Source organism: Aricia agestis, chromosome 6 (genome assembly GCF_905147365.1).
Source record: "Aricia agestis chromosome 6, ilAriAges1.1, whole genome shotgun sequence".
NCBI classification, from domain to species: domain Eukaryota; kingdom Metazoa; phylum Arthropoda; class Insecta; order Lepidoptera; family Lycaenidae; genus Aricia; species Aricia agestis.
The window spans coordinates 16,530,687-16,556,754 of NC_056411.1; the positions used below are offsets into that span (position 1 = coordinate 16,530,687).

The window sequence follows — 26,068 nt, forward strand, 5'->3', positions numbered from 1 at the left end:
CTAGGATACTGCCTTGTCCCTTCCCCATGATGTACCCTATATCAATGCTATATAGCAGGGGTCACCAAATGGCGGTCCGCGTCCGGACTCCGGACCGCCGCCGCCGGAACATTGCGCGCGGACCAAGCATTTTCGAAGATGAACTTCGTTAAAAAAAATCGGTCTCGACTTACTGATGAACATCTCCAGGATTTAATGTCAAGAGCTTGCACCAAATTTTCGATTTTCGCCCATATGTATGGGACAAAAACCACAATTCTTTTGTCTACTTTCACTCTATACCGGTACGGAACCCTTCGTGCGCGAGTCCGACTCGCACTTGTCCGATTATAAAAATTTAATGAAAGTGTCCTTCGTAGATCGCTGTTGACGATTTCGCTTTTCATTGACATTGTAAGTTGTAACTTGTGAGGCTAAAGAACGATAACGCGTTTATATCGGACATACACTCTTTTATATTATGCTAAATATAAATTATTGCGATTTGCGAGACATTAATACGTTTCTGTTAATCTTAATAGTTATTAATTTTCTATTTTATTGTTATAATATTGGTAATTAAGAACTTATTAATAAGGGATACTTATTAATAAGTTTGGTAGGCTTCATGTAGACACGACGTTCTATAAGTGTTAACTTTGTTAACCTACTTAGAAATAAATATTTTTCATTTCATTTCACTTAAGTTTTAATATTCTAAGTTTTGAGTAACCACCAGACGCAGTGACATTTAATGATTACTTAACTTTAATAAGGAGTTTGACAAATAAATAATGTATGAGATCTCCCTCAACTGCTCAAAGTGCAGCGCGAGTTAGATACTTCCGTTCACAGAATTTATGGTCACAGAGAAAACGGAATAAAAATGACGTCATTACTAATTACGCTATCACAGCTCAGTTCCGTAGCCGCCCGACACACAAATTAATCTTTATTATTACAAAAACCAGATTTGATAAAGACTGACCTAGCAAATCCCTGGAATTACATAGATTTTGCGTTATCGCGGTGTTTCAAATAACTTTTTCAGAATCAAAACTTTACTATGACCTTCCTTAAACTCGAAATATCTACATACGAAAATATGTTATTGAATTGAATAAGAAGATAAAGAAAAGATAACAGATAGACAAATCCACAATCTTATATTATTAGTATGGATAACTGACCTAGGCCTTTGAGGCATGTAAATTAACAGACTTCTTAAAGGGGTTCAACAATGATTCTGACTTTGTTTCGTTTCCCAGCAGCGCAAAAGACCCTCCAGATATTCAACATAGAGATGAAGTCCAAGATGAAGGCTCACACGATGACCGAAGATGTGGTCTTCTGGAAGTGGATCTCACCCAACACCCTGGCTCTGGTTACCAAGATGTCAGTCTACCATTGGTCCATGGAGGGGGATTCCACTCCGGTGAAGATGTTCGACAGACATTCCTCGCTGGCCGAGTGCCAGATCATCAACTATAGGACAGACCCCAAGCAACAGTGGCTGCTGCTAGTCGGTGAGTAATGTTGACATACTGATAAGATAAGGCTGAATAGTGAATATGTAGATGAAGTTTCCAAGTACTTATTTATGTTGGATTTTTTTATGATGATAATATTGTAAACAAATGTTTTATTTTGTATAGATGTTTTTTTTTATTGTGATGATGATATAAAGTTGTGTTTTCATAATGTTTAACATAATATCTTTTGAACTTTATTTGATTATAAAGTTTTTTCAATTCAAAGAAAAGATACTGCTTTATTAGACTTACGGCCTGTTTCACCATTTCCTGATAAGTGCCGAATAGGCTATCCACCACTTAACTTGACAGATGAAGTATGGAGAATCTGTAAAAAAAAGTTGCGAAGAGCCTATTCGACACTTTATCAGAAAGTGGTGAAACAGGCCCTTATAGTAGTAATTCTAATTACTATCAAAGAAACTTATAACTTACCAACCTCCAAACTTTACTGCATAAATTATTATCATACACCAAAATATCCAATAATGATTTCGTAAGTTTACTAATGGTGTATGATGCTAAAATGGAGATTCGCACAATTTGAACTTTGGATTCGTCAGTAATAAAATTATGTGACTTTTCCGATGTGTAATATGTATTTGTATACAGTTTTTAACTATTTAAATGAAAAAAATTATGTAGTAGAAAGGTGATTCGTAAATTTGCTGTAGATATGACATTATTGATTAATATGATTTCCTTTAGTGTGGATTAACACTATATTGTCCTACTACAGGCTACTCTTACTCTCATTATGTACTGTTCTTGTTGTGGTACAGACTACTTTTTGTGTATTCTTCTTGTATCAACACTAACATCCCCCATTGTCCAGGTATATCCGCCCAGCAGAACCGCGTAGTGGGAGCGATGCAGCTCTACTCGGTAGAGCGCAAGTGTTCCCAGCCCATAGAGGGTCACGCGGCGTCCTTCGCGACCTTCAAGGCGGAGGGCAACGCGGAGCCATCGACGCTGTTCTGTTTCGCCGTCCGCACCGCTCAGGGGGGGAAGCTGCATATTATTGGTATGTTGATAGTTCTATTATCCATACTAATATTATAAATTGCGAAAGTGTGTCTGTCCGTAGGTAACACCTCTTAATGCTCAAACCACTGAACCGATTTTGCTGTTTGGTATGGAGATGCTTTGAGTCCTGGGAAAAGACATAGTATACTTTTTATCCCGGAAAAATTAAATTTTACGGAAAACCTATGACGCCTATTGATTTCTGCTTTAACATAGTAATGTAGATGTGTTATCATCAGTCAGCCAAGGTGTGACGACGCGAGCCCTCACAAAGCACGGCTTTTAGCTAGTTATTTTTAGTGCCCCCATTTTTTCACTTATATGTACTTAAAACCAAGTTATAACTTAAATTTAAATTATTACTTAACGAGACTAGTGACTAGTAACCTATGCGTAGTAGCGGTAAAATTGTGGGATCGGTTTTTGTAGCCAAAATTCTTGGTAACCATTTTTGAACCTGATGTTTATTTCCTCGTTTGTTGTGAATTCCAATTCAAAATATTACTTAATGTTCACAAATTGTAGTTGAGAGTCGAGTGCTCACGCATTCGGTGTTTAAGAGGCCTCCTTGCTAAATGGAATTACAAATCACCCTATTTTTAGGGTTCCGTACCCAAAGGGTAAAAACGGGACCCTATTACTGAGACTTCGATGTCTGTCCGTCTGTCTCCAGGCTGTAACTCAAGAACCGCTATAGGTAGACTTATGAAAATTTCACAGATTGTGTATATCTGTTGCCGATATAACAACAAATACTAAAAACAAAATAAATTAAATATTTAAGGGGGGCTCCCAAACATTAAACATGATTTTCTTGCTATTTTTTGCTCGATATCAATAACGGCAATACATAGGCACTTGAAATATTCACGAAATACTCTTTTATTCGTACTTTAATAATTTATAATAAAATAAATGAAACACTGCGGGCTTTCATACAAAAAACACAATTTTCAGACTATTTTTGCTCTATTGTGGTACGGAACCCTTCGTGCGCGAGTCCAAATCGCACTTGGCCGATTTTTCGGGGTCTCTTACTGACCTTTAACCCTGCAGCGCCCACAAGGGGTCGTTATCGCCCACTTTGGAAAAGCCCGTTTTATACTATGTATGTATTGGTATTGATTAATATGTGAGCGGACAATCTACAAGGAATAAGGGTGTCCGCCCACTTCACACGTCTTGTGGGATCGATATTCGGGCATAATTGGAATTTTACATTATTCCCGAACGACTTTTTGTGACATATTATAATATTACAATATTATGTATGTACTGTTCTACTTCTATAAAATATCGACTACCGATTTATTATCATTGAACGTGGGCGGGCCTCTATAATTGATGTCGAACGTGAATTCGTATTACATTCCATTCTAAATGAAAACTCGAAATTATGGTGTTCTTTATGTGATGAGAAATATTATGACTCATTTTGTAATTAAAGACGTGAGTGGAAGATCCAGATAACTAAAATTTACAACATATGGACAATTACTCATTTTGACCTTATAATTTGAACAAACCGAAGGCCTAATCCCCTACCCTATTCCCTTCCTACCCTCCCCTATTACCCTATTCCCTCTAAAAAGGCCGGCAACGCACCTGATGCTGCGAGTGTTCACGGGCGACGGAAGTTGCTTTCCATCAGGTTGTCCGTTTGCTCGTTTGTCCCCTTATTTCATAAAAAATACCTACTTATATAATCATCTAGCTATAGTTTGTGCGTTTTATGATGATATGCGTGACACATTATAATTGACAATAGTAGGGAAGTTACCTAACAAAAATTAATCGATAGTTTAATTAACAAAAAATTAAAACCGACTTCCAAGGTAAAAACAATAATAACATCCTTATAATATGAACTAAAAAGTATTAAATAATTTTTCCTGTCTAATAGTGCCTTTTTCCGAATTCGGCTAAACCTCAACTATTTCTGTACTCAATCTTCATCATTTTGAAGTCGGTACCAGATAGCTGAATCTTTAGTTCTTGAACAGAATATTTGAAACTTTTGGAACTGGCACCGATTTCAAATTATGAAGATTGAGTACAGAAATAGTTGAGGTTTAGCCGAATTCGGAAAAAGGCACTATTAGACAGGAAAAATTATTTAATACTTTTTAGTTCATATTATAAGGATGTTATTATTGTTTTTACCTTGGAAGACGGTTTTAATGTTTTGTTAAAAATAATAATTTCACTATTTTTAGTTACCTACTAACCATCGCGTAAGATAACCCTTCAACCCCTTAATATTATCTTAATCTTGGTAAATGTTTACAAACCTACCCCAATTTATTTGGCAAACTACTACAAAAGAAAATCGACGGAGCCCCGCTACGCGGGGCTCCTATATCTGGGTGTTGTGGTCTAAGTTCCAACCTAACCTAACCTACTTTTGGACTTTCTAGATTGTGTTTGTTTTTGTTTTGGCGGGGGGCTGCGCCCCCCGAGCCCCCCTTCGGTATCCGTGGCTGAGTAGTTAAGTAAGACCCACTCATCACAGCCTTGAGATGCCTTAAAAATACTTCGTAAACATCAGAAAACAGATGATCTTATCTGAAGATTACGAAAATCTCAAATGTGAATTTCTTCTAAACGGAGAGTTTACTGGCGGTGGAAACGGTAAGTAGGAGTTTTTCTCACCCAAAGCAATCCTCCTTAACCCATGTCACCAACATTTAATTGACGTAGGTTCCTAAACCTTAGCCATTCTAAGTATTTTCGCCATACTAACAAGGGTCATATTTCGGCCTGTCATTCGACAGGGGTTGATTTTTGAGAAAAGTTTATCTGAGCTTTTTTGCTTCCCTTAGCGCCTATCGATTGTTATAATAAAAAGGGGTGGTCATAGGGGCTTGTATTTTTGTCGTCAAAAATTTTCCAAGTATTTTCGCCATACTAACGAGGTTCGTATATCGCCCTGTATCTGGCCGGGGGTTGATTTTTGAGAAAAGTTTATTTGAGCTTTCTTACTCCCCTTGGCCCCCCCTATCGATTGGTGTATTCAAAAGGGGTGGTTATAAGAGGTTGAATTTTTCCGTCCAAAATTTTTTAAAGTATTTTCTCCGTGCTAACGAGGGTCACATTTCGGCCTGTCTTTCGACAGGGGTTGATTTTTGAGAAAAGTTTATCTGAGCTTTTTTGCTTCCCTTGGCGCCCCCTATCGATTGGTATATTCAAAAAGGGTGGTTATAAGAGGTTAAAATTTTGACGAAACATTTTTCTAAGTATTTTTTCCATAGTGCCCCGTTTCCTTCAGTCCAACCCAAATGTGTGCCTTACGCTCTGGAGTAAAGGTTGAATTTGTTACTTATGTTCAATTTTGAGGTACTTGAAATATTATGTATTTTGAAACAACATTAAGTATATTTTTTTGTATGAAAATCGCTTTGAAATGTACCAAATAAATGAGGACATAACGTGATGACTGATGATATTTTATGGTGTTGTGTGTATATTGTATCCATATACAACCATGTGAGTTGTGACATTGGTGACCCTGACATGGTAGTGATGATGATGATGATGAATGTAATTTGCATAGTAGCATATGCTTTCAGTTCTTAAAACAACGCCTGTGGATTTTGAATAAATACAAGTTTGGGGGTTTACCCCAAACTTGTATTTATAAGGAATCCGGAGTTCTCTTAGTATCTTCGGAACCATAGTATACCTTGGTGCAAAATCTTGCGTTTTGGTAGCATATGCTTAGGATGCTTCTTATAAATCAAAAAACGCCATATGTTTCCATCTAAATTTTGAGGAGTTCCCTTGATTACTCATGGATCCCATCATCACCACTTTTGTGAAAATGGGACCAAATTGGAGTGAAACCTAATATAACAAAACAAAAATTTTGAAAATCGGTTCACAAACGGCGGAGTAGTGGTCGAACATACAAAAATAAAATCCACAGCCGAATATATAACCTCCTCCGTTTTTTGGAAGTCGCTTAAAAATATCGAATCACTTCGTAAAGGAATTGCAATCGAAATTATCGATTTCGTTCTGACATTTCGGTGGTGATTTAAGATGGCCGCCCTTTTTTATCGATTTGATTTCGATTCAACCGAGTCAATCTCTATTGACATAAGTTCCGTTTCATGCATATGACATTTTTCAAATGTTTTCGTAACAATAATTTTATAGTCCTATTTCACAGTTAATATTTATAATTTTTATTGATAAGTTAGCATTTAGCATCTTTTCAATTTTTATTCATTTACAATAATTATAGGAAACATTTGTTTTTGTAGATGGAATATAATTTATTACATTTTGATTTTTTTTGTTTTCTTGTAAAAAAACCCGTAGCAAAGAAAATGAAAACTGTCACCTATATCATCTTAGAACGCACAAACTATAAATATATCTGGCTACACTTTGGCACATTTATGCAAAAAAATGGCAATTTTTAACTGTTACTTACCAGCTTGTTCCACTCATGTCTTCAATTATATCTATTATTTATTCCATATTCCATGTTTTAATTGTAGAGGTGGGCCAGACGCCAGCCGGCAACCAGCCCTTCCCCAAGAAAGCAGTTGACGTGTTCTTCCCCGCAGAAGCCCAGAACGACTTCCCGGTGGCCATGCAGGTGCACTTTAAATTATTAAAATATCCGTGTTTGTTTTAATATTATAACATCTCTTATTAATTTAAGTATTTTATTATTCTATTATATTTATAGTATTATTGTATATATTTGTTTTATTCATGCTTGTATATAATATATAAATTTAATCGTCATCATATTTTTGTATTCTTTTGTTTGCACATGCACGTTTTTCTTTATAGACTAGCACGAGTCGGCGCATGAGTACCGAAAACTATTCCACCTCAATTTTTTTATGCGATCCTGTTCAAATTTCCTGATGATATAAATGCATGTTGCCAGGGCGCAACCCGGTGCCATATTGTTTAAACAATTGCAATGAATTGTTATTTTTCATATGTTATTGACATTTTTACAGATTGTGTATGTCTGTTGCCGCTATAAGAACAAATACTAAAAATAAAATAAAGTTAATATTTAAGGGGGGCTAACATACAAGAAACGTGATTTTTTTGGCCTTTTTAGCTCGTAATCAATAATAGTAACAGCGAGGCACTTGAAAATTTCAAGAAATCCTTAATTATATTTGTACTTTAATAATTAATAATAAAATTAAAATAAAGTAATTGTTTTATTGTTGTTGTTTGTTGTCCCATACAAAAAACACAATTTTTTGTCTACTTTTGCTAAGATAAAAAAAAGATATAAGCAATGAATTTTTTTGAAATCTCTATTAACAATATCATTAACTATTGTATATAGAATTTAAAAATATATATTACTTTGACATTTTTTTTTTAATATATTTTTCATCGGTCGAAAGTACCCAAATTAGAGGTTTTTCGAACCTTTAAAAATTCATATCTTTAAAAATATTAACTTTATCGTAAAACGTCATGGGACCTTTTTTATTGGTATTTCAATATAGAATATAAAAAAAATTTGTTCGGTTGAAAAATAACAATTCCTTCAAATTTTAAACAATGTTTGTTTAAACAATATTGCACCGGGTTGCGCCCTGGCGACATGCATTTATATCATCAGGAGGGCAATTTGAAGAGGATCGCATAAAAAATTGAGGTGGAATAGTTTTCGGTACTCATGCGCCGACTCGTCCTAGTCTATTACTGCAATATCACATATTGCCCGTGGTTGCCTGGAGGAGATTACTACCTAGTTATAAGGCCGCCATTGTCACATCTAAATATTTTGTCTTTTTTTTTAATTCCTTTTGTATCTTTATAAGTGTGTACAATTAAGAAAATTTCATTCAGGTGTCGCCAAAGTACGACGTGATCTACCTCATCACGAAGTATGGGTACATTCACATGTACGACATCGAGACGGGGACGTGCATATACATGAACCGGATCTCGTCGGACACCATCTTTGTGACTGCACCACATGAGGCGATCGGCGGTATCATTGGTGAGTTAGTTTGCTGTTCGGAGGTTATTCGATTTGCTTATGAGGTGAGTCCTGGGCCTAGAGACAATTGTCAAGCGATTATCGTGAACGCCAACAAAATGTATGGAATTTGACAGTAGTATTCGCTAGCGAAGCGATGACTTATGTCAAATCGTATACATTTTGTTGGCGTTCACGATAATCGCTTGCCACTTGTCTACTAGGGTAGATAGCTGTTTCTTAACTGCTGAAGCAAAGGACCAGGCTGGAAAATTAAAATATGAACGACAAATTTGATAAAGCATCAATAATTAGTGTTTATGAATTGAGATAGAATGCAAATAACGGAAGTAATAAAAGTACAGTGCGTTCTTTTAATGATCTTCTAAAGATATTATAAGCAGAAATTAATCGTTAAAAATAATAATTCATGATTTATTAGTTATTATGATTTTAAATTGTTGAAATAGTGTCAACTTAATAAAAGACTGGAATTTTATTTTCAAGAAATATTTAATTTTGAAATAATATTTGTCTATTAAATAGCTTTTAATACATTAGACTAAGACAGTGAATTGGATTAGACTTCTAACTTCTGGCTTAATCTTTGTTTATTGAGTAAGGCAAAAAAGGATTAGGTCTATTTTATGCTAAACTGGTTTACCTTCTGCAAACATACATTTAGGCCGGTATAAATAGTCAGCACTCAAAATGCATTTCGGTCTCAAGACACGGTTCAGGCTCTGTGATTGGTTGGCTGTCAAAATTTTGACCAATCATAGACCCGACCCGCGTCTTGAGACCGAGATGCATCTTGAGTACTGACTATTTATACCGGCCTTATACTCTCAGGTGTGAACCGCAAGGGACAGGTCCTCTCGGTTACTGTGGAAGAAGAGTCCATAGTGCCGTACATAAACACGGTACTGCAAAACCCGGAGCTCGCTCTACGTCTGGCAGTGAGGAACAACCTGGCTGGAGCAGAGGAGCTGTTTGTGAGGAAGTTCAACATGCTCTTCACTAATGGACAATATGCTGAGGCTGCCAAGGTATGCCGTATGGAGCTAGTAAAGAAGTTTATTTTAAGCTTTTAGTTAAGAATGTTGTATTATATTATACTTGTAGTCTATAAATAATTCTAATAATATTTTAAGTAAGAATGTTAGCAATAAATATATTTCGGGAAACGATGTTGCGATTTGCGGGCAACATCTGCTCAACTTATACTATGTGCATGAGTTAATAATTAAAAATATGAATTATTAAATAGCATTATGAATTATTGAAACATATTAATAAAGGAAAACCACTCATTTCCTTCAAGGCTGAGAAAGTTATATAAATAAATAGCATTATATAATAATAGCCGCAAATTCCTACAATACAGGATTAACTAATAGCTTAAAAGATCAAACTTTTAAGAAACTGTGTTATAAAATTAATTTAATTACATTCATTTACTGGTTTTCATTTGTAGGAGTATGTGTATACTCAGTACACTGACAATGTTATTCATCACTCAATAAACTCCAGGTGGCAGCCATGGCCCCGCGCGGGATCCTCCGCACGCCGCAGACAATCCAGCGGTTCCAGCAGGTGCCGACTCAGCCGGGCCAGACGTCGCCCTTGCTCCAGTACTTCGGCATACTGCTGGACCAGGCGCAGCTCAACAAGTTCGAGTCGCTGGAGCTCTGCCGCCCCGTGCTGCTGCAAGGTACGGAGGGTTCTAGAGTCTAGATAGTTTCGGATTTATAGGCCACTTTAATTTTGCCGCCCCTATGTACGAACTCTGCCGCCTACCTAGCACGCCCACAGTTTCATATTAAAAAAAAAAAGTTTCTGCGCGATTAACGAATTTACACGAAGCTGCAAGCAACATTTACTTGGAATAAAAATGCCATTTCTATTGGTTTTAGTAAGAATTTATAAGGTAAGCCAATAATAATGGTGTTATATAGACATTTCGCCTGTGATGGCTCTGGCTTGATAACGATGCCAGGACTAAAAATAAATTGTCTCTAAAGACTTTTTGCGACTAAAAAGTATACCATATAACTTTGTATGTTTGTTCTACAGGTCGCAAGCAACTCCTCGAGAAGTGGCTCAAGGAAGAGAAGCTGGAGTGCTCCGAGGAGCTGGGTGACCTGGTGAAGCAGGTGGACCCCACCCTGGCGCTGTCGGTGTACCTACGAGCCAACGTCGCCAGCAAGGTCATACAGTGTTTCGCCGAAACTGGACAGTTCCAGAAAATTGTGTTATACGCTAAGAAGGTAAATTTCATTTCGTATTTATTTGTCATCTATTTAAGTCTCGTGTGTTTAAGTTGGGACATGATGGATAGTAGTTAATAGTTATTGCTATAATGTTTGTGAAGCTGTCAAGTTTTCACAGTCGAAATCAATCATGGGAAATCAAAGCTCAAAATGCCGCTGCCCTACTCTACATATTCATTTGTTTTTCTCTTAAACAACCAAATGTTTTAGTATTATTATTATTGTTTATTATTATAGCCTTTTGTTCAGTTCACCACCTAGTAAATATTACAATAAGAGTTGTTTAATTGGCAGTACTAGTTGAATGTGGTGAAGTTGCCCCTTCTCGGGTATAGGCCTCCCCAGCCTTCTCTATCCATGGCTTTGTCAATCCAATCTTTCCCAGCTATTTGGACTATATCGTGCGACCAATTTTGTTTTGGTCTGCCTACTTTTCTTTGCCTACCTTTCCATTTGGTTGTCACGAATGTCCACCTCTTGTCCTTGAAGCAAGCGATATGTCCAGCCCATTGCCATTTCAAGGTAAGTGCATGTTTTAATGCATCTGTGATTTTTGTTTTTTCCCTTATTCCTTATTTTATCAATCTTTCTTATCCTTAGCATGCTTCTCTCCATTGCTTTTTGGGTGTTTTTTATTTTGGTTTTAATGTTTTTTGTGAATGTCCATGTTTGGCAGCCGTATAGGAGGCAGCAATGTTTAATAAGGTTTGTATAAAAAATTAGGCAATCACTTAGTTTTAGTACATTAACTTTAACAAAACATTAAAAATTACATCAGTATTTTACATTTTTGTTGCTAGGTCGGATACACACCTGACTACATCTATCTGCTGCGTTCCGTGATGCGCACGAACCCCGAGCAAGGCGCCGGGTTCGCTGGTATGCTCGTCGCCGAAGATCCGCCCCTGGCCGACATCCAGCAGATAGTGGATGTCTTCATGGAACAGAACATGGTGCAGCAGTGCACCGCCTTCCTGCTAGATGCCCTGAAGAATAACAGGCCCGAGGAAGGACCGTTACAGACTAGGTGAGAAATCTGTTGGAAAATGGTGTCGTTATTATAGCCTTTTTGTGATGCCTGAGATTTGAGGCAAAGTTTTTATAAGCACTAATAAATAATAATTCTATTTACAGACACTATACACATTATCTTAACAAATGTTAAACACTTCAAAATGCTTTTACTAAGCTGATGCCACAGTTTATATTCGACACCCTATGCTCAAAGTTTATAATATTGTCTTTGGTTGATTTGGTTCTCAGGTCAACATGTAAATAATATTTTATGACTTATTTTCACAAAGTGGACCGAATTTGATGGTTCCTTTTTTTCGCAGACTGTTGGAAATGAACCTTATGTCGGCGCCGCAAGTGGCTGACGCGATCCTCGGCAACGGCATGTTCACGCACTACGACCGCGCGCACGTCGCCCAGCTGTGTGAGAAGGCGGGGCTGCTCCAACGCGCGTTGGAGCACTACACCGATCTGTACGACATCAAGCGTGCTGTGGTGAGTAGTGTTATAGAATAACAAAATATGTAAAAAAAAGTTTATTTTTGATTCGGTTCGAAGGACCAATAAGATCCGGCTCGAAGGACCAAGTAAATCCGGCTCGAAGGGCCAAGAAAATCCAGCTCGAAGAACCAAGGAGAATCATTACACATTTTAAATTCTTCTAAATACATTTTTTATCTAGTATTGCGGTGTTTGTTGTCAAACTCCCCCGAAATGGATGTACAAATTTTTAGTAAATTTTGTGTGCTTATTAGATAGGTCTGAGAATCAGCCAACAGCCAAATAAAACTTCTGTACACAAATTTCGAGTCCATTAAATAGCTAAGTGATTTTTTGTTTATTTGACAGGTACACACTCATCTTCTGTCAGCGGACTGGCTCGTTAGCTACTTCGGAACCCTCTCAGTTGAAGACTCATTGGAGTGTTTGAAAGCCATGCTGACGGCGAACATTCGGCAGAACCTGCAGATCTGCGTGCAGATCGCGACCAAATATCACGAACAGTTGACGACCAAGGCTCTCATTGAGCTGTTTGAAAGCTTCAAAACTTACGAGGGCCTGTTCTACTTCCTCGGTTCCATTGTCAACTTTAGCCAGGATCCAGAAGTTCATTTCAAGTATATTCAGGTAAGCAGCATTAATGTAAACCTATTTTAATGACAAACTGCACTAATACATTACGCGCTCGTAAATGGTAAAAAAGTCTCAGCATACATGATATATTTTCAGCATTTACTACAACATTGTGACTTTGAGTACTAACTTAAGTGTTGTGGCTTGTTTAACCCATCAATCCCCAATAGGCAGCTGGCTGCTGCATAACAATTCTATTGTGTCTGCTATATCCACGATGGAAGTGTTTACCTGCATCCTAGCTGTAATGACATTCACCAACAGTAGTATGAAATAATTTGAAAATTAAACATCTTTTTTTCTTTAGGCCGCTTGCAAGACCGGACAGATAAAGGAGGTGGAGAGAATATGTCGCGAGTCCAACTGCTACAATGCTGAGCGCGTTAAGAACTTCCTGAAGGAGGCCAAGCTGCCCGACCAGCTGCCGCTGATCATCGTGTGCGACAGATTCGACTTCGTACACGACCTAGTACTGTACCTGTATAGGAACAGCCTGCAGAAGTACATTGAGATATATGTGCAGAAGGTGAGCTATGTTTACTCATTGATAACTTAGTTTGATTTAATTAAAATGCTAAGGCCAGCTTGCGCCAGTCTGGATAAAAGTAAAATTATTTATTTCTCTCTTTTTTCGTATTCATGAAAGAGAAAGCATTACACATCTTCGATATTGAAAGGCAATGGTGATTTGAAATTCATACTGGTTTCAGTTGGTGTCTTCTTTGATTGTCAAAATACTAATGACAAAAAATTATATAAAACTGTTTCTAAAATATATAAATTAAAATTAAATATTTGTCATTATCTTGTAAGTAATTTTCGCAAAAATGATAAAATAACTATTTCATTATAGGTAAACCCATCACGCTTACCAGTCGTTATTGGTGGGCTTCTTGATGTGGACTGCGCAGAGGACATAATCAAGAACTTGATCTTGGTGGTGCGTGGACAGTTCTCTACTGATGAGCTGGTAGCCGAGGTTGAGAAGAGAAATAGGTAATATTATTTTCCAACTTCTTTTTTTATTAAATGAACTTGTAATGAAAAGAAAAAAGGTTGGTTTACAATTAATTGAAATAAAAAGGAATTTGAAAAAAATGTGTCGGATAAGGGCCGTACGCGCCGTAAGTGCGTTATATAATATGAAAATTTATATTATAGCGTCATTTTAAATATTTGTTCTGATTTTTTACACTCGTAAAAATAACTTTGTAAGTCTGTGACTGTGTGCGCGGAAGCGATGTATTTTAATTTTTTTCTTTAGGTTGAAGCTGCTCCTGCCATGGCTCGAGACCAGAGTCCACGAAGGTTGCAACGAGCCGGCTACGCACAACGCGCTCGCTAAGATCTACATCGACTCCAACAACAACCCCGAGAGATTCCTCAAGGAGAACCAGTGGTATGTTTTCACTTACAGTGTTAATTGTATACATGTAAAAGAGTTAGAGAAAAAAGCTTTCTCAAATGTCAAACTATAAATCTATAAATGTCCGAATGTTGAAGACTATTAACTACAACTTGCTATTTGGACTTTGACTATTAACTACAACTAACTTTTGAACTTTTATACTTTAATATTATATAAGATGTCTGCAAAAAACACATTATACAATCGCACGTTTCGCGCCTTAACTCAATTTACCTATGACATGTCAGGTACGACTCACGCGTCGTGGGCCGCTACTGCGAGAAGCGCGACCCGCACCTGGCGTGCGTGGCTTACGAGCGCGGGCAGTGCGACCGCGAGCTGATCGCCGTATGCAACGACAACTCGCTGTTCAAGACGCAGGCACGGTACCTCGTCCGCCGCCGCGACCAGGATCTCTGGCTGGAGGTGCTGTCGGAAGACAACCCCTTCAAGAGGCAGTTGATTGACCAGGTACGTAAAGTTGTCAGATCTAGACACGCGGTAGTGTGTCAAGCCAAGCTCAAGTATAACAGTACTGGCGAGCAGCACCGTGTCTATAGAGAGATTACATTGACCTATCAGTTGTAGGTCAATGTAACCTTTTTATAAGCACCTTGTCTCTGAAATAAATGTCGTTACTACATAAACTATAAAGTGTGCATAGAAACAAGATAGCAATATTTTCGCATGCGTGTAAAAGAGGCAAGCCGCCGTAAGTCAATGGTCGATTTTCTCTAGCCTGCTATTGGACCTTAGAATCGATAAACACATAGCATGATATAAAGCAATCAAGTGAATAAAACTAAACTTGAATATACACACTTGCACCCATTACAAATTCTTTCCATTATCCTATTTAAACTCTTTTACTCAGAATATTTATTTTCAAATATTCTCTGAACGTCGGGACTACACTGGTGCGTACCACCGGTTCGGGAACTAACCCGGCGAGAAGAACCGGCGTAAGAAGCTTTAGCTAGCAGCTTCTAGCATAAAGAATCTTACATAAAGTATATTTTGCCGTATAAACATCAATTAATTCAATACACTTCTCAGGTCGTCCAAACCGCTCTCTCGGAGACCCAAGACCCGGAAGACATCTCGGTGACGGTGAAGGCGTTCATGACGGCGGATCTGCCCAACGAGCTCATTGAGTTGCTGGAGAAAATCGTGCTCGACAACTCTGTCTTCTCCGACCACAGGAACCTCCAGAACCTGCTTATACTCACAGGTATATATTCTTACTTATATCATACTAGATGTCCCGCGCGGCTTCGCCCGCGTAAATTAGGAATTTTACAGTAACCGTACATTTTCCCATAAAAAATATTTCCCCCGTTTTTCCCACATTTTCCTGAGTTTCTTCGGTCGTATTAGTCTTAGCGTGATAATATAATATAGCCTATATAGTGTTATATAGATCATTTATCGAGCAAGACGCTCGATAAATGATCTATCTAACACTGAGATAAGTTTTTAAATCGGACCTGTAGTTCCTGAGCTTGACGCGTTCAAGCACATACTCTTCAGGTTTATATTATTAGGTAGGTATAGATTTTTTTTAATTATCGCTTGACAAACTCGAGTCTCTTACATAGTAGCATATGCTTTCTGTTCTTAAAACAACGCCGAAACTCCCAAACTTGTATCTATAAAGAATTAGGAGTTCTCTCAGCACCTTCCGAACCACGGTATACCAGGTATATCTGGGTGCAAATCATACTTGTTGGTAGCATATGCTTAGAATACCTCTCACGAAACCGAAGTCACCACATGTTTCCCTATTTTATATTATTCCCTATTGCTATAGCGGCTACAGAAATACATAATCGATGAAAATTTCAACTCTATATTTCTTCCGTTCTTGAGATGCATCCTAGAGACAGATAGAAGATGAAAATGTTTTTGGTGGGATTTTTTACTCATCTTGGCAACATTTTTACATGAAAATGTTTTTGGTGGGATGTGTTATTCTGATGTATAAGCTATATTATTGTAAAATTTCATTAAAATTCGTTCAGTAGTTTTTGCGTGAAAGAGTAACAAAAATCCATACATCCACACATCCACACATCCACACATCCATACATCCATACATCCAAACAAACTTTCGCCTTTATAATATTAGTAGGATAATATGGTATTTGTGTAATTTTATGAGCGTTTCTCAATAAATTTGTACCATTTTTTAGAAAATATGATAAAATAAAAATGGATAAATATTACCGATTTTTTTATTTTAAGATATGGGTAAATGTCTACAAAATTTGGAATAGGGGTTGTTTTCAGATACAAAATGTTAAATAAATAGCAAAATCTATTAAAACAAACCCGAGGTGCAGAAAATTTCCTATTTTGTTACCTTTACTAGATTACGTAAATTCAATGTTGAATTGTGTTTATATTATAATAAAATTATATGCCAAAACAAGATGAGCAAATAATATAATATTTAAAAGCTTGGCTACGACTCATGTAATTTTCATAATTATTATAATAAAAATCACATAGTCAACGCTCTGCCTTACAATTTCCTATTTTGTTACCTACTTTTCCTTATATACGTTACCACTCAAAAGTAACAAAAAAGGAAGTAACGAATAAAGTTAAATAAACTTTTCAACTTGTATACGCGTATAACTAAAACTATTACTCGTTTAGGATTTGACTTACGAAATCAAAATTAGAAGCTTTAATGGATCTTAAGGCGAAATAATAATAATATTAGAGCTTACCTGCGTTTCTTGGGTAACAAAGACTGGAAATTTTTTGGACCACTACGCTAATAGACAACATTCTGTTCGCGCACGTGGAACGTAAAAGAAATATCAAAACGAAAATAAGATGGATATCGAGCTTAACAATTTTTTTCATACGACTAGATTAGACCGATTTTCAAAATATTTTTATACTTAGTTAATAATTTATTAATATAATTCTAATTTTTAAATGTTTTTTACTGAATTTATTTAACTTACTACGTATACAATTTAATAGAAACGGGTAATGGTCTATTTTATTTATAGAAAAACATATTTTAAAATGTGGGATAAAGATTTAGATAGAAAGTACACTTTTTTTGAGAAATGCTCTTATAATTATTGTTGTCTTTGTGTGAAATGGATAACTCTACAGATACATATTATTATAGTACTTAAAATCATATTATAGTCTGTTTGTAATACAAAGTTAGGGATGTTCTAAGCGAAATTACTAATGGTGCGTCTGCACTATTTGAATGGTTTTGTTTATTGATAACGTTATTTCTTATTGAATTCCTTCTCTTAACGTGAGTACATTTAATATAATTTTAAAATCATCTATTTTTTATCTTAACATTGTTCCTTGGATCTTTTGTCTAATGATTTCTTGCTATGCAGGTTTAGCAAGAAATCATTAGACAAAAGATCCAAGGAACAATGTAAAGATAAAAAATAGATGATTTTAAAATAAACATATCATCAAACACATATCAGTTGTCACTAATGATGTTACCTCTCTAGCGATCAAGGCGGACCGCACCCGCGTGATGGAGTACATCAACCGGCTGGACAACTACGACGCGCCCGACATCGCCAACATCGCCATCAACAACGAACTCTACGAGGAGGCCTTCGCCATTTTCAAGAAGTTCGACGTCAACACCTCCGCTATACAAGTTAGTAATTTATGTCACTTGCGCTAGTCTAGGATGGTTATTCCGTGGTTGAATTTATATTTTAGTTATCTGTCTCGTGAGAAGACAATTTATATGAAAACGACGAAGTTTTCCACGCGGAAAAAAGCATTACAATGCTATTGTAATGCTTTTTTCTGCGTGGAAAACTTCGTTTGGAACTGTTTGGAAACCCTTAAGAACTGTTAAAAGAAACTCGCACATAACATTATATCGTTTTATTCAAAAGTATATTCTATTTCTAAACTTTAAATTTTCTTCACCAGGTACTGATCGAGCAAGTGAAAGACCTGAAACGCGCGTACGAATTCGCCGAGCGATGCAACGAGCCGGGGGTGTGGTCTCAACTCGCCAAAGCACAGCTGCAACAGGGTCTGGTTAAAGAGGCCATCGACTCCTACATCAAGGCCGATGACCCGTCTGCGTATATGGATGTAGTCGACACCGCGTCCAAGGAACAGTCCTGGGAAGATCTCGTCCGCTATCTACAGGTATGTAGTTGAATATCTGCTATAACTTACATAAAACTAGTCTGTCTTTGTTGGGACACTGTATGACAAAGATTGACAAAGCTTTTGGATTGGTTGTTGGCGGTATAAAAATTTATATTAATGAAAGATTGTGTTGCAGTCAGTTAGTGAGCGTCGTAACGATATGTCGCTGGGATATTGATATGGGCATGAGAACTTTTATACCCTCTGGCCTCTGTTACTTCCATCCAACCATCTTGACTACAATCTGTAAATAAAATATAATAATTTTGATTCTTGACAACATACGCAATTGTTTCAATGCTCCCATTTTTTGGTGTATCCTCTCAGCGTATTCATTAAAATCATGCATAGAAGATGCACTAACCGCTAGCATCATTTTCCTAATACTATGCGGATTATAGATGGCGCGCAAGAAGGCACGCGAGTCTTACATCGAGTCGGAGCTGATATACGCGTACGCTCGCACCGGCCGCCTCGCCGATCTCGAGGAGTTCGTGTCGGGGCCCAACCACGCCGACATACAGAAGATCGGAGACAGGTGCTTCGACGACAAGATGTACGACGCTGCCAAGTTGCTGTACAACAATGTCAGCAACTTCGCGCGACTTGCCATCACGCTGGTGCACCTTAAGGAGTTCCAAGGTATGCTATCATAATATTTGCTTTGAGCATTTTTATTTTTATTAAGATGTACCCCAGAAATGTTGTAAACAAATTACTGGTAATAGTAAACTTGTCGAATATTTAAAAATCCATCCTACAAGGCAATCTAGAAAGATATACATGTGATTTAGTATTCATTTTAATTAATTAATTAATAATAATATTTCTTGGCTCTAACCTTCTATATTTTCATAACCCTTACTTATTAAAATAGTAACACATATACGGCTAAACAACATTTTGTCCTTGTCTATCAACTGCCTTTTTCAATGAAATAGACTCCGACAATTGTGTAACTTTTTTATTAGCAAGGGGAAAATGTTTTCCCGTTTAAGCCAAATGATTTGTTGATTTCTATCGTTCGTTTTACGCAGCACGAATTACACTAACAGTAACCCAGTTTGATTCATTAAAAAATTGAATATAACCAGGCGCCGTGGATAGCGCCCGCAAGGCGAACTCTACCCGCACGTGGAAGGAGGTGTGCTTCGCGTGCGTCGACGCGGGCGAGTTCAGGCTCGCGCAGATGTGCGGTTTACACATCGTCGTGCACGCTGATGAGTTGGAGGACCTTATTAACTACTACCAGGTATAGTGGCTAGTGGCTTTGAAGATTTTTCTATGTTTTGGTTCCTGTAGCCTGGGGGCACTTTAGCCTGAGGAACCGTAGCCTGGAGGTCACAGTAGCCTGGGAGCTACCTACTCCGGCTTTTATTTCAACATAGAATATATTAAAAACGACGATTTCTGAAGGACATTGATGTCTTGGTCTAACTATAATAATATGCAAATGTCTATACATCAAATTGGTATTCTAGGACCGCGGTCACTTCGACGAGCTGATTAGCCTGCTGGAGGCGGCACTGGGGTTGGAGCGCGCGCACATGGGCATGTTCACCGAGCTCGCCATCCTCTACTCCAAGTTCAAGCCGGCCAAGATGCGCGAACATCTCGAGCTGTTCTGGTCCCGTGTTAATATTCCCAAGGTGAGCTAATCTATGTGGTAATTGAGATATACAAAATGTTACATTCGGGTAAAATATTATTGTAATCTCAATGCATTCTAAGTTGGAAAGTTACTATGAAAGTAAATTAGATTTTTGAAATGTTCACTTACTTATAGATTTAAAAGTTAAAAGATTGTGTTACGCCAAAACTATAAAAAAAAACTGCAGCTGTCTCTAAAGTCTCGAATCATTTCACTAAATGGCGGCGCTAGTTTTAGCTACACGCCACATTGTAGAGAACACTTGTTCTCACTATAGTTTGTGCGTTTTAAGATGATATGGGTGATAATTTTCATATTCCTTGCTACGAGTTTTTTTTACAAGAAAACAAAAAAAATCAAAATGTAATAAATTATATTCCATCTACAAAAACAAATGTTTCCTATAATTGTAAATGAATGAAAATGAAAAGTTGCTAAATGCTAACTTATTAATATAAAATTATAAATATTAACTGTGAAATAGGAGTATAAAATTATTGTTACGAAAACATTTGAAAAATGTTAGATGCATGAAACGGAACTTATGTCAATAGAGATTGACTCTGTTGAATCGAAATCAAATCGATAAAAAAGGGCGGCCATCTTAAATCGCCGGCACGACTGAATTTATGTCAGTACGAAATTGATAATTTCGATTGCAATTCCTTTACGAAGTGATTCGATATTTTTTAATTATCGATTAATTTTTGTTAGGTAACTTCCCTACTATTGTCAATTATAATCTGTTACGCATATCATCATATAACGCACGAACTATAACATACGTATTTCCATGCAGGTGCTACGCGCAGCGGAACAGGCGCACCTATGGTCGGAGCTCGTGTTCCTGTACGACAAATACGAGGAGTACGACAACGCCGCTCTCACCATGATGCAGCACCCCACGGAGGCGTGGCGAGAAGGACACTTCAAGGACATTATCACTAAGGTAACAGGATATACATATGTGATTTGATATAGATGGCGCTGGGTGACTATAGTCAACTATAATATTATGCCTCAATAGTGGTGATTTGAGGGTTCACTTGCTGCTATCAAGTTTATCAACTTTATTGTTGCCTGAGACTTTTGCATGAAACCTTAAGAGTTATGATTTTCATAACTATGAATAATTTTAAATGATAAAATAAACAACATAATGCAATCTTCGTATCGAAGTTTATTTAAGATATACCTGTGAACCATTTTACAGTAAATACTTCTTGTTTATGACAGGTGGCGAACATGGAACTATACTACAAAGCTATCCAGTTCTATGTGGACTACAAACCGCTGCTACTCAACGACCTGCTATTGGTGCTCGCGCCCCGCATGGACCACACACGCGCCGTCGCCTTCTTCACTAAGGCCAAACATCTGCAGCTGGTGAAGGCCTACCTCCGCTCCGTGCAGAGTCTCAACAATAAGGCAGTGAACGAGGCCCTCAACTCCTTGCTCATTGATGAGGAGGATTACCAGGTAACTTTTACTGACCATTTATAAGTAACCTTTTATAATTTCAGTAAAGTGACGAAAAAATCAAGGACAGATCTTTTAACAAAGTTTGTAATAGTATTTCAAAGACGTATTGTAAAGTGTCAAAAAATATGATTTGAAATCTGATCTTACCTAGGAAATTATATAAATGGAGGATACGGGCCCCTAGACAATCAATTTTATTGTGCAATATCACATATTATGCAATATTATTGACCATCTAGGGTTGATTTTAAACACCGCCTTTCAATCTTATTGTCAAATAAATTATTCAATAATATTGTGTAATAAAATTGATCGTCTAGGCCGGGTCGACTAAGAATAATATTCCGTTTAACCGATCAGTGGTCCGTGCTACAGTCTGCGGGGCTAAAATGGTCGCTTTGTATAATCATAATATGAATCAAATTATGATTAATTTTCTTAAATTGCAAAATGGTTACTCTGCTTGCAATAATGCATGTCTACAGATCGACAAGGCTTTACATGAACGTGGCGAAAAAAGGAACTAACGCTGCCGTCATACAAAAACGTAATTTTATGACAGTTCTCCTTTACGTGCAGCGCCTTGCTCACGTTCATAAAAAGCCTTGTCGATCTGTAGACATGAATTATTGCAAGCAGAGTAACCATTTTGCAATTTTAAGAAAATGAATCATAATTTGATTCATATTATGATTATACAATGCGACCATTTTAGCCCCGCAGACTGTAGCACGGACCACTGATCGGTTAAACGGAATATTATTCTTAGTCGACCCGGCCTAGATGATCAATTTTATTACACAATATTATTGAACAATTTATTTGACAATAAGATTGAAAGGCGCTGCTGGTATTTCTGACGGCATTTACAATGTTACGGTATTTCGATACAGTAGTATATGATCGGACAATTACTTGTACGATTATGGGCTTTAGACTATTGTATGTTGCCAAAAATATACAAGTTACAATGTTATAGGGACTGAGGACATCGATCGACGCGTTTGACAACTTCGACACGATCGCGCTCGCCCAGCAGCTGGAGAAACACGAGCTCACAGAGTTCAGACGGATCGCCGCGTACCTGTACAAAGGTGAGATTGTTTGAGATTAGGCAAGAATCTCTATCGCCATTTGCCAGGCTGTATTATGATCCTTGTTTTTATTATGAACTCCAGCAGGTCATCATGCTCATAATTTTGTCATTTTAATTTTTGATATGTGTTTTAGTAAGTCTTAAATTTATAATCCAGAAGAAATTTATAACGCAGGGTTCTGATTCACAATGCGCCATTCTACTCGGATTCGGAAAACTTAATCGCGCGACATCCAATAAACGCTCGCCGCGCTAGGCATTGACCAATGACCGCACGGTAAAGTTTCCGAATCCGTGTCGAATGAGAATCGTGAATCGCGCTGCAGGACAACCTGCTGGTTGAAATTCATACTTGTTTATATCTCATTATTTATTTGTATAACGATGATGTAAGATTGAATTTTCTTGGCAAATATTTCTTGTAAGATGGTGCAATTTATGTAAAACTAGCTGTTGCCTGCGACTTCGTCCGCGTGGACTTAAGTTTATAGTTGTTCCCGTACATCGATTGAATCGTTTACGCGCAAATCAGAAAAGTATATTGTGTGGGAATCGCACATTTTTCCGGGACAAAAACATTCCTTGTCCCAGATTTAAATTAGTAAGTATCTCCATGCCAAATTTCATCAAAATAGATTAAATAGTTTGGGGCTTAGGCGATAAACATAAAAGTTTATTGTGCGGGAACCATACATTTTCCGGGACAAAATTAGTATCCCTTGTCCTTTCCCGAGACTCAAAGTATCTCCATACCAAATTCCATCAAAATAGATTGAATAGTTTACGCGCAAATCATAAAATGTATGTAATGTTCTTTTTCGGGACTCAAAGTATCTTTATACCAAATTTAAGCAAAATTGGTCCAGCCGTTTACGCGTGATGTCGTGACCACGCGAAATATAACATTCCGCGCGGCTCCGCTCCCGTAAATTAGACATTTCACAGACAAATTAGTTCACAAAAAATGCCTATGATCCTTCAAGTGGTCTACTTTTTATCTGTGCCAAATAACAAAAACATTGCTCCAGTAGTTCGTGAGATAAGCTCTTTCAGATAATTTCCCCCGTTTTTTCCACACTTTCCTCTATTTCTTCGCTTTTATCAGTCTTTGATAAAATATAGCCTATAGCCTTCCTCGATAAATGGGCTATCTAACACTGAAATAATTTTTTAAATCGGACCAGTAGTTCCTGAGATTAGCGCGATCAAATAAGCCCTTTCAAATAATTTCTCCCGTTTTTTCCACACTTTCCTCTATTTCTTCGCTTCTATTAGTTTTAGCGTGATAAAATATAGCCTATAGCCTTCCTCGATAAATGGGCTATCTAAGATTGGAAGAATTTTTCAAATCGGACCAGTTGTTCCTGAGATTAGCGCGTTCAAATAAGCCCTTTCCAATAATTTCCCCCCTTTTTTTCCACACTTTCCTCTATTTCTTCGCTCCTATTAATCTTAGCGTGATAAAATATAGCCTTCCTCGATAAGTGGGCTATCTAACACTGAAATATTTTTTTAAATCGGACCATCAGTTCCTGAGATTAGCGCGTTCAAACAAACAAACTAACTAACAAACTCTTCCGCTTTATAATATTAGCATAGATAAAACACACTAGAGATTTATTTGAGGTATATTTTGAGGGTTCTTTGAGGTATTTTATCATGCTGATGTATTGCAATTTGTAACTGTATCGGAGGTTCCTGCTTCAAGAACACTTCATCTACTCATCAGGTGTTAGTTCATTGGCGGCAACGACAGTCTCTTACCACACGGTTTATCGTCTGCAGTCAGAGACTGTCGTTGCCCTCCGTGGACGAACAACGTCGGACGAAGACAGAAGAAGAAAGAAGATCAGGCCACCTAGGATGACATCGCCATAAAGTGATTTTACAGTACTTTTTACGTGATGTAAAATCACTAAATGCCGTTATTTGGACAATTAGAATAAAATTAGAATACATTTTCAGCGTCAAAGTATTTATTTGAAAATAAAATATTACTATTACATGTTTTTTATCATTTTCAAGAGTATTGTTGTGAGTGTTGCGTGTATATTGCGTGTCATATTGGATAAAACACAATGTTAGCTACGTCTCGTGTTGCATATCTTCCTATCACGGTTTAGCGGTTTGCAGCGTCTGTGTTGAAACAATTCCGAACAGACACGCTGTGCGTATTTTCTAAGAGTGATTAGCCTGTCCTTACGCTAATATCACATAATGTTTTACAGGCAACAACAGATGGAAGCAGAGCGTGGAGCTGTGCAAGAAGGACGCGCTATACGCGGACGCCATGGAGTATGCGGCGGAGTCGCGCCAGCCCGAGGTCGCTGAGGAGCTGCTGGACTGGTTCCTGCAGAGAGATAACTACGAGTGCTTCTCCGCGTGCCTCTACCAGGTATAATATCGGCTCATTGGAGCAATGGATTCGAGATGGAGTAACTAAGTTTTACAGCATAATAACACCGTATGGAACAGTAGAACATGTTAATACAAACACCAAAAGTTTTAAATGTTTACCTGTACATGGATGTCCAGCGCGCACGTATACATTTACACTAGGACATAAAGGACACACGTTTTATCAAAATCAATATGCCCTGCGTATTTTATTTTATTTTTTTTAAGCGTGAGTTCCTTACATTTAATTTTAATGTCATATCTACCTACGTACAGTTTACAATCAAGTTGAATAATAAATAAAAAATGTATTTATTAATAATATTCTTTTGTAATTACATTTTGTTTTTAGTGTTATGACCTACTGAAACCAGATGTTGTTATCGAATTGGCGTGGAGGCACAACATTATGGACTTCGCTATGCCGTACCTTATTCAGGTAAGACAAAGATTATTTATAATATAAGAGACCAGAGGCCTTTAATAATTCAATGTCAGTAGTAAAGCTTCTGCCATCACCAATTACAGTGCCGAATTAAGAAAATTAAACATCGCAAAGTGACGTTAATTTATGTTTTTGAATTTCGTTTTTGTTTTTCGTCGTATTATTAAGTTAAGACGAGTTCGCTAAGGCTCAAAACACACCGGAATTGCAGAGACGAGGCGAGCAGTTTCAGTGTCATATGATTTAAAACTTTATCTTCATTATTGTAATACTTAGTATCGCTTGAGAAATCGCCGCCGACGGCGGCCGCCAGAGGCCACGAGCGGCCACGAGCGTCCACGGGCGGCCGTAGATTTCTCAAGCGATACTACCTATTACAATAATGAAGATAAAGTTTAAAATCATATGACACTGAAACTGCTTGCCTCGCCTCTGCCACTCCGGTGTAGATCGGCCCTAAGGGTTCGTTCCTGCTTATAACGTTGTTATT

General features: G+C 37.4%; 1 protein-coding gene across 2 annotated transcripts in view; it reads left to right on the top strand.

The window, feature by feature from the left end:
- The window catches only part of LOC121728032 (clathrin heavy chain), a 43,319-nt gene that overhangs the window by 7,308 nt on the left and 9,943 nt on the right, over window positions 1–26,068 (top strand). The window contains exons 4-28 of one of the 2 annotated variants that reach the window (XM_042116128.1): window positions 1,248–1,505; window positions 2,347–2,535; window positions 7,043–7,143; window positions 8,376–8,529; window positions 9,361–9,557; window positions 10,042–10,222; window positions 10,585–10,778; window positions 11,582–11,808; window positions 12,119–12,290; window positions 12,645–12,923; window positions 13,237–13,455; window positions 13,783–13,925; window positions 14,194–14,328; window positions 14,586–14,808; window positions 15,394–15,568; window positions 17,841–17,995; window positions 18,280–18,504; window positions 18,909–19,149; window positions 19,602–19,759; window positions 19,989–20,156; window positions 20,958–21,107; window positions 21,395–21,637; window positions 22,620–22,734; window positions 24,965–25,131; window positions 25,486–25,572. In XM_042116128.1, the coding sequence (XP_041972062.1) occupies window positions 1,248–1,505; window positions 2,347–2,535; window positions 7,043–7,143; window positions 8,376–8,529; window positions 9,361–9,557; window positions 10,042–10,222; window positions 10,585–10,778; window positions 11,582–11,808; window positions 12,119–12,290; window positions 12,645–12,923; window positions 13,237–13,455; window positions 13,783–13,925; window positions 14,194–14,328; window positions 14,586–14,808; window positions 15,394–15,568; window positions 17,841–17,995; window positions 18,280–18,504; window positions 18,909–19,149; window positions 19,602–19,759; window positions 19,989–20,156; window positions 20,958–21,107; window positions 21,395–21,637; window positions 22,620–22,734; window positions 24,965–25,131; window positions 25,486–25,572 (4,556 nt within the window). The remainder of the gene's footprint in view (window positions 1–1,247; window positions 1,506–2,346; window positions 2,536–7,042; window positions 7,144–8,375; window positions 8,530–9,360; window positions 9,558–10,041; window positions 10,223–10,584; window positions 10,779–11,581; window positions 11,809–12,118; window positions 12,291–12,644; window positions 12,924–13,236; window positions 13,456–13,782; window positions 13,926–14,193; window positions 14,329–14,585; window positions 14,809–15,393; window positions 15,569–17,840; window positions 17,996–18,279; window positions 18,505–18,908; window positions 19,150–19,601; window positions 19,760–19,988; window positions 20,157–20,957; window positions 21,108–21,394; window positions 21,638–22,619; window positions 22,735–24,964; window positions 25,132–25,485; window positions 25,573–26,068) is intronic. The other variant, XM_042116129.1, reaches the window with a different exon arrangement.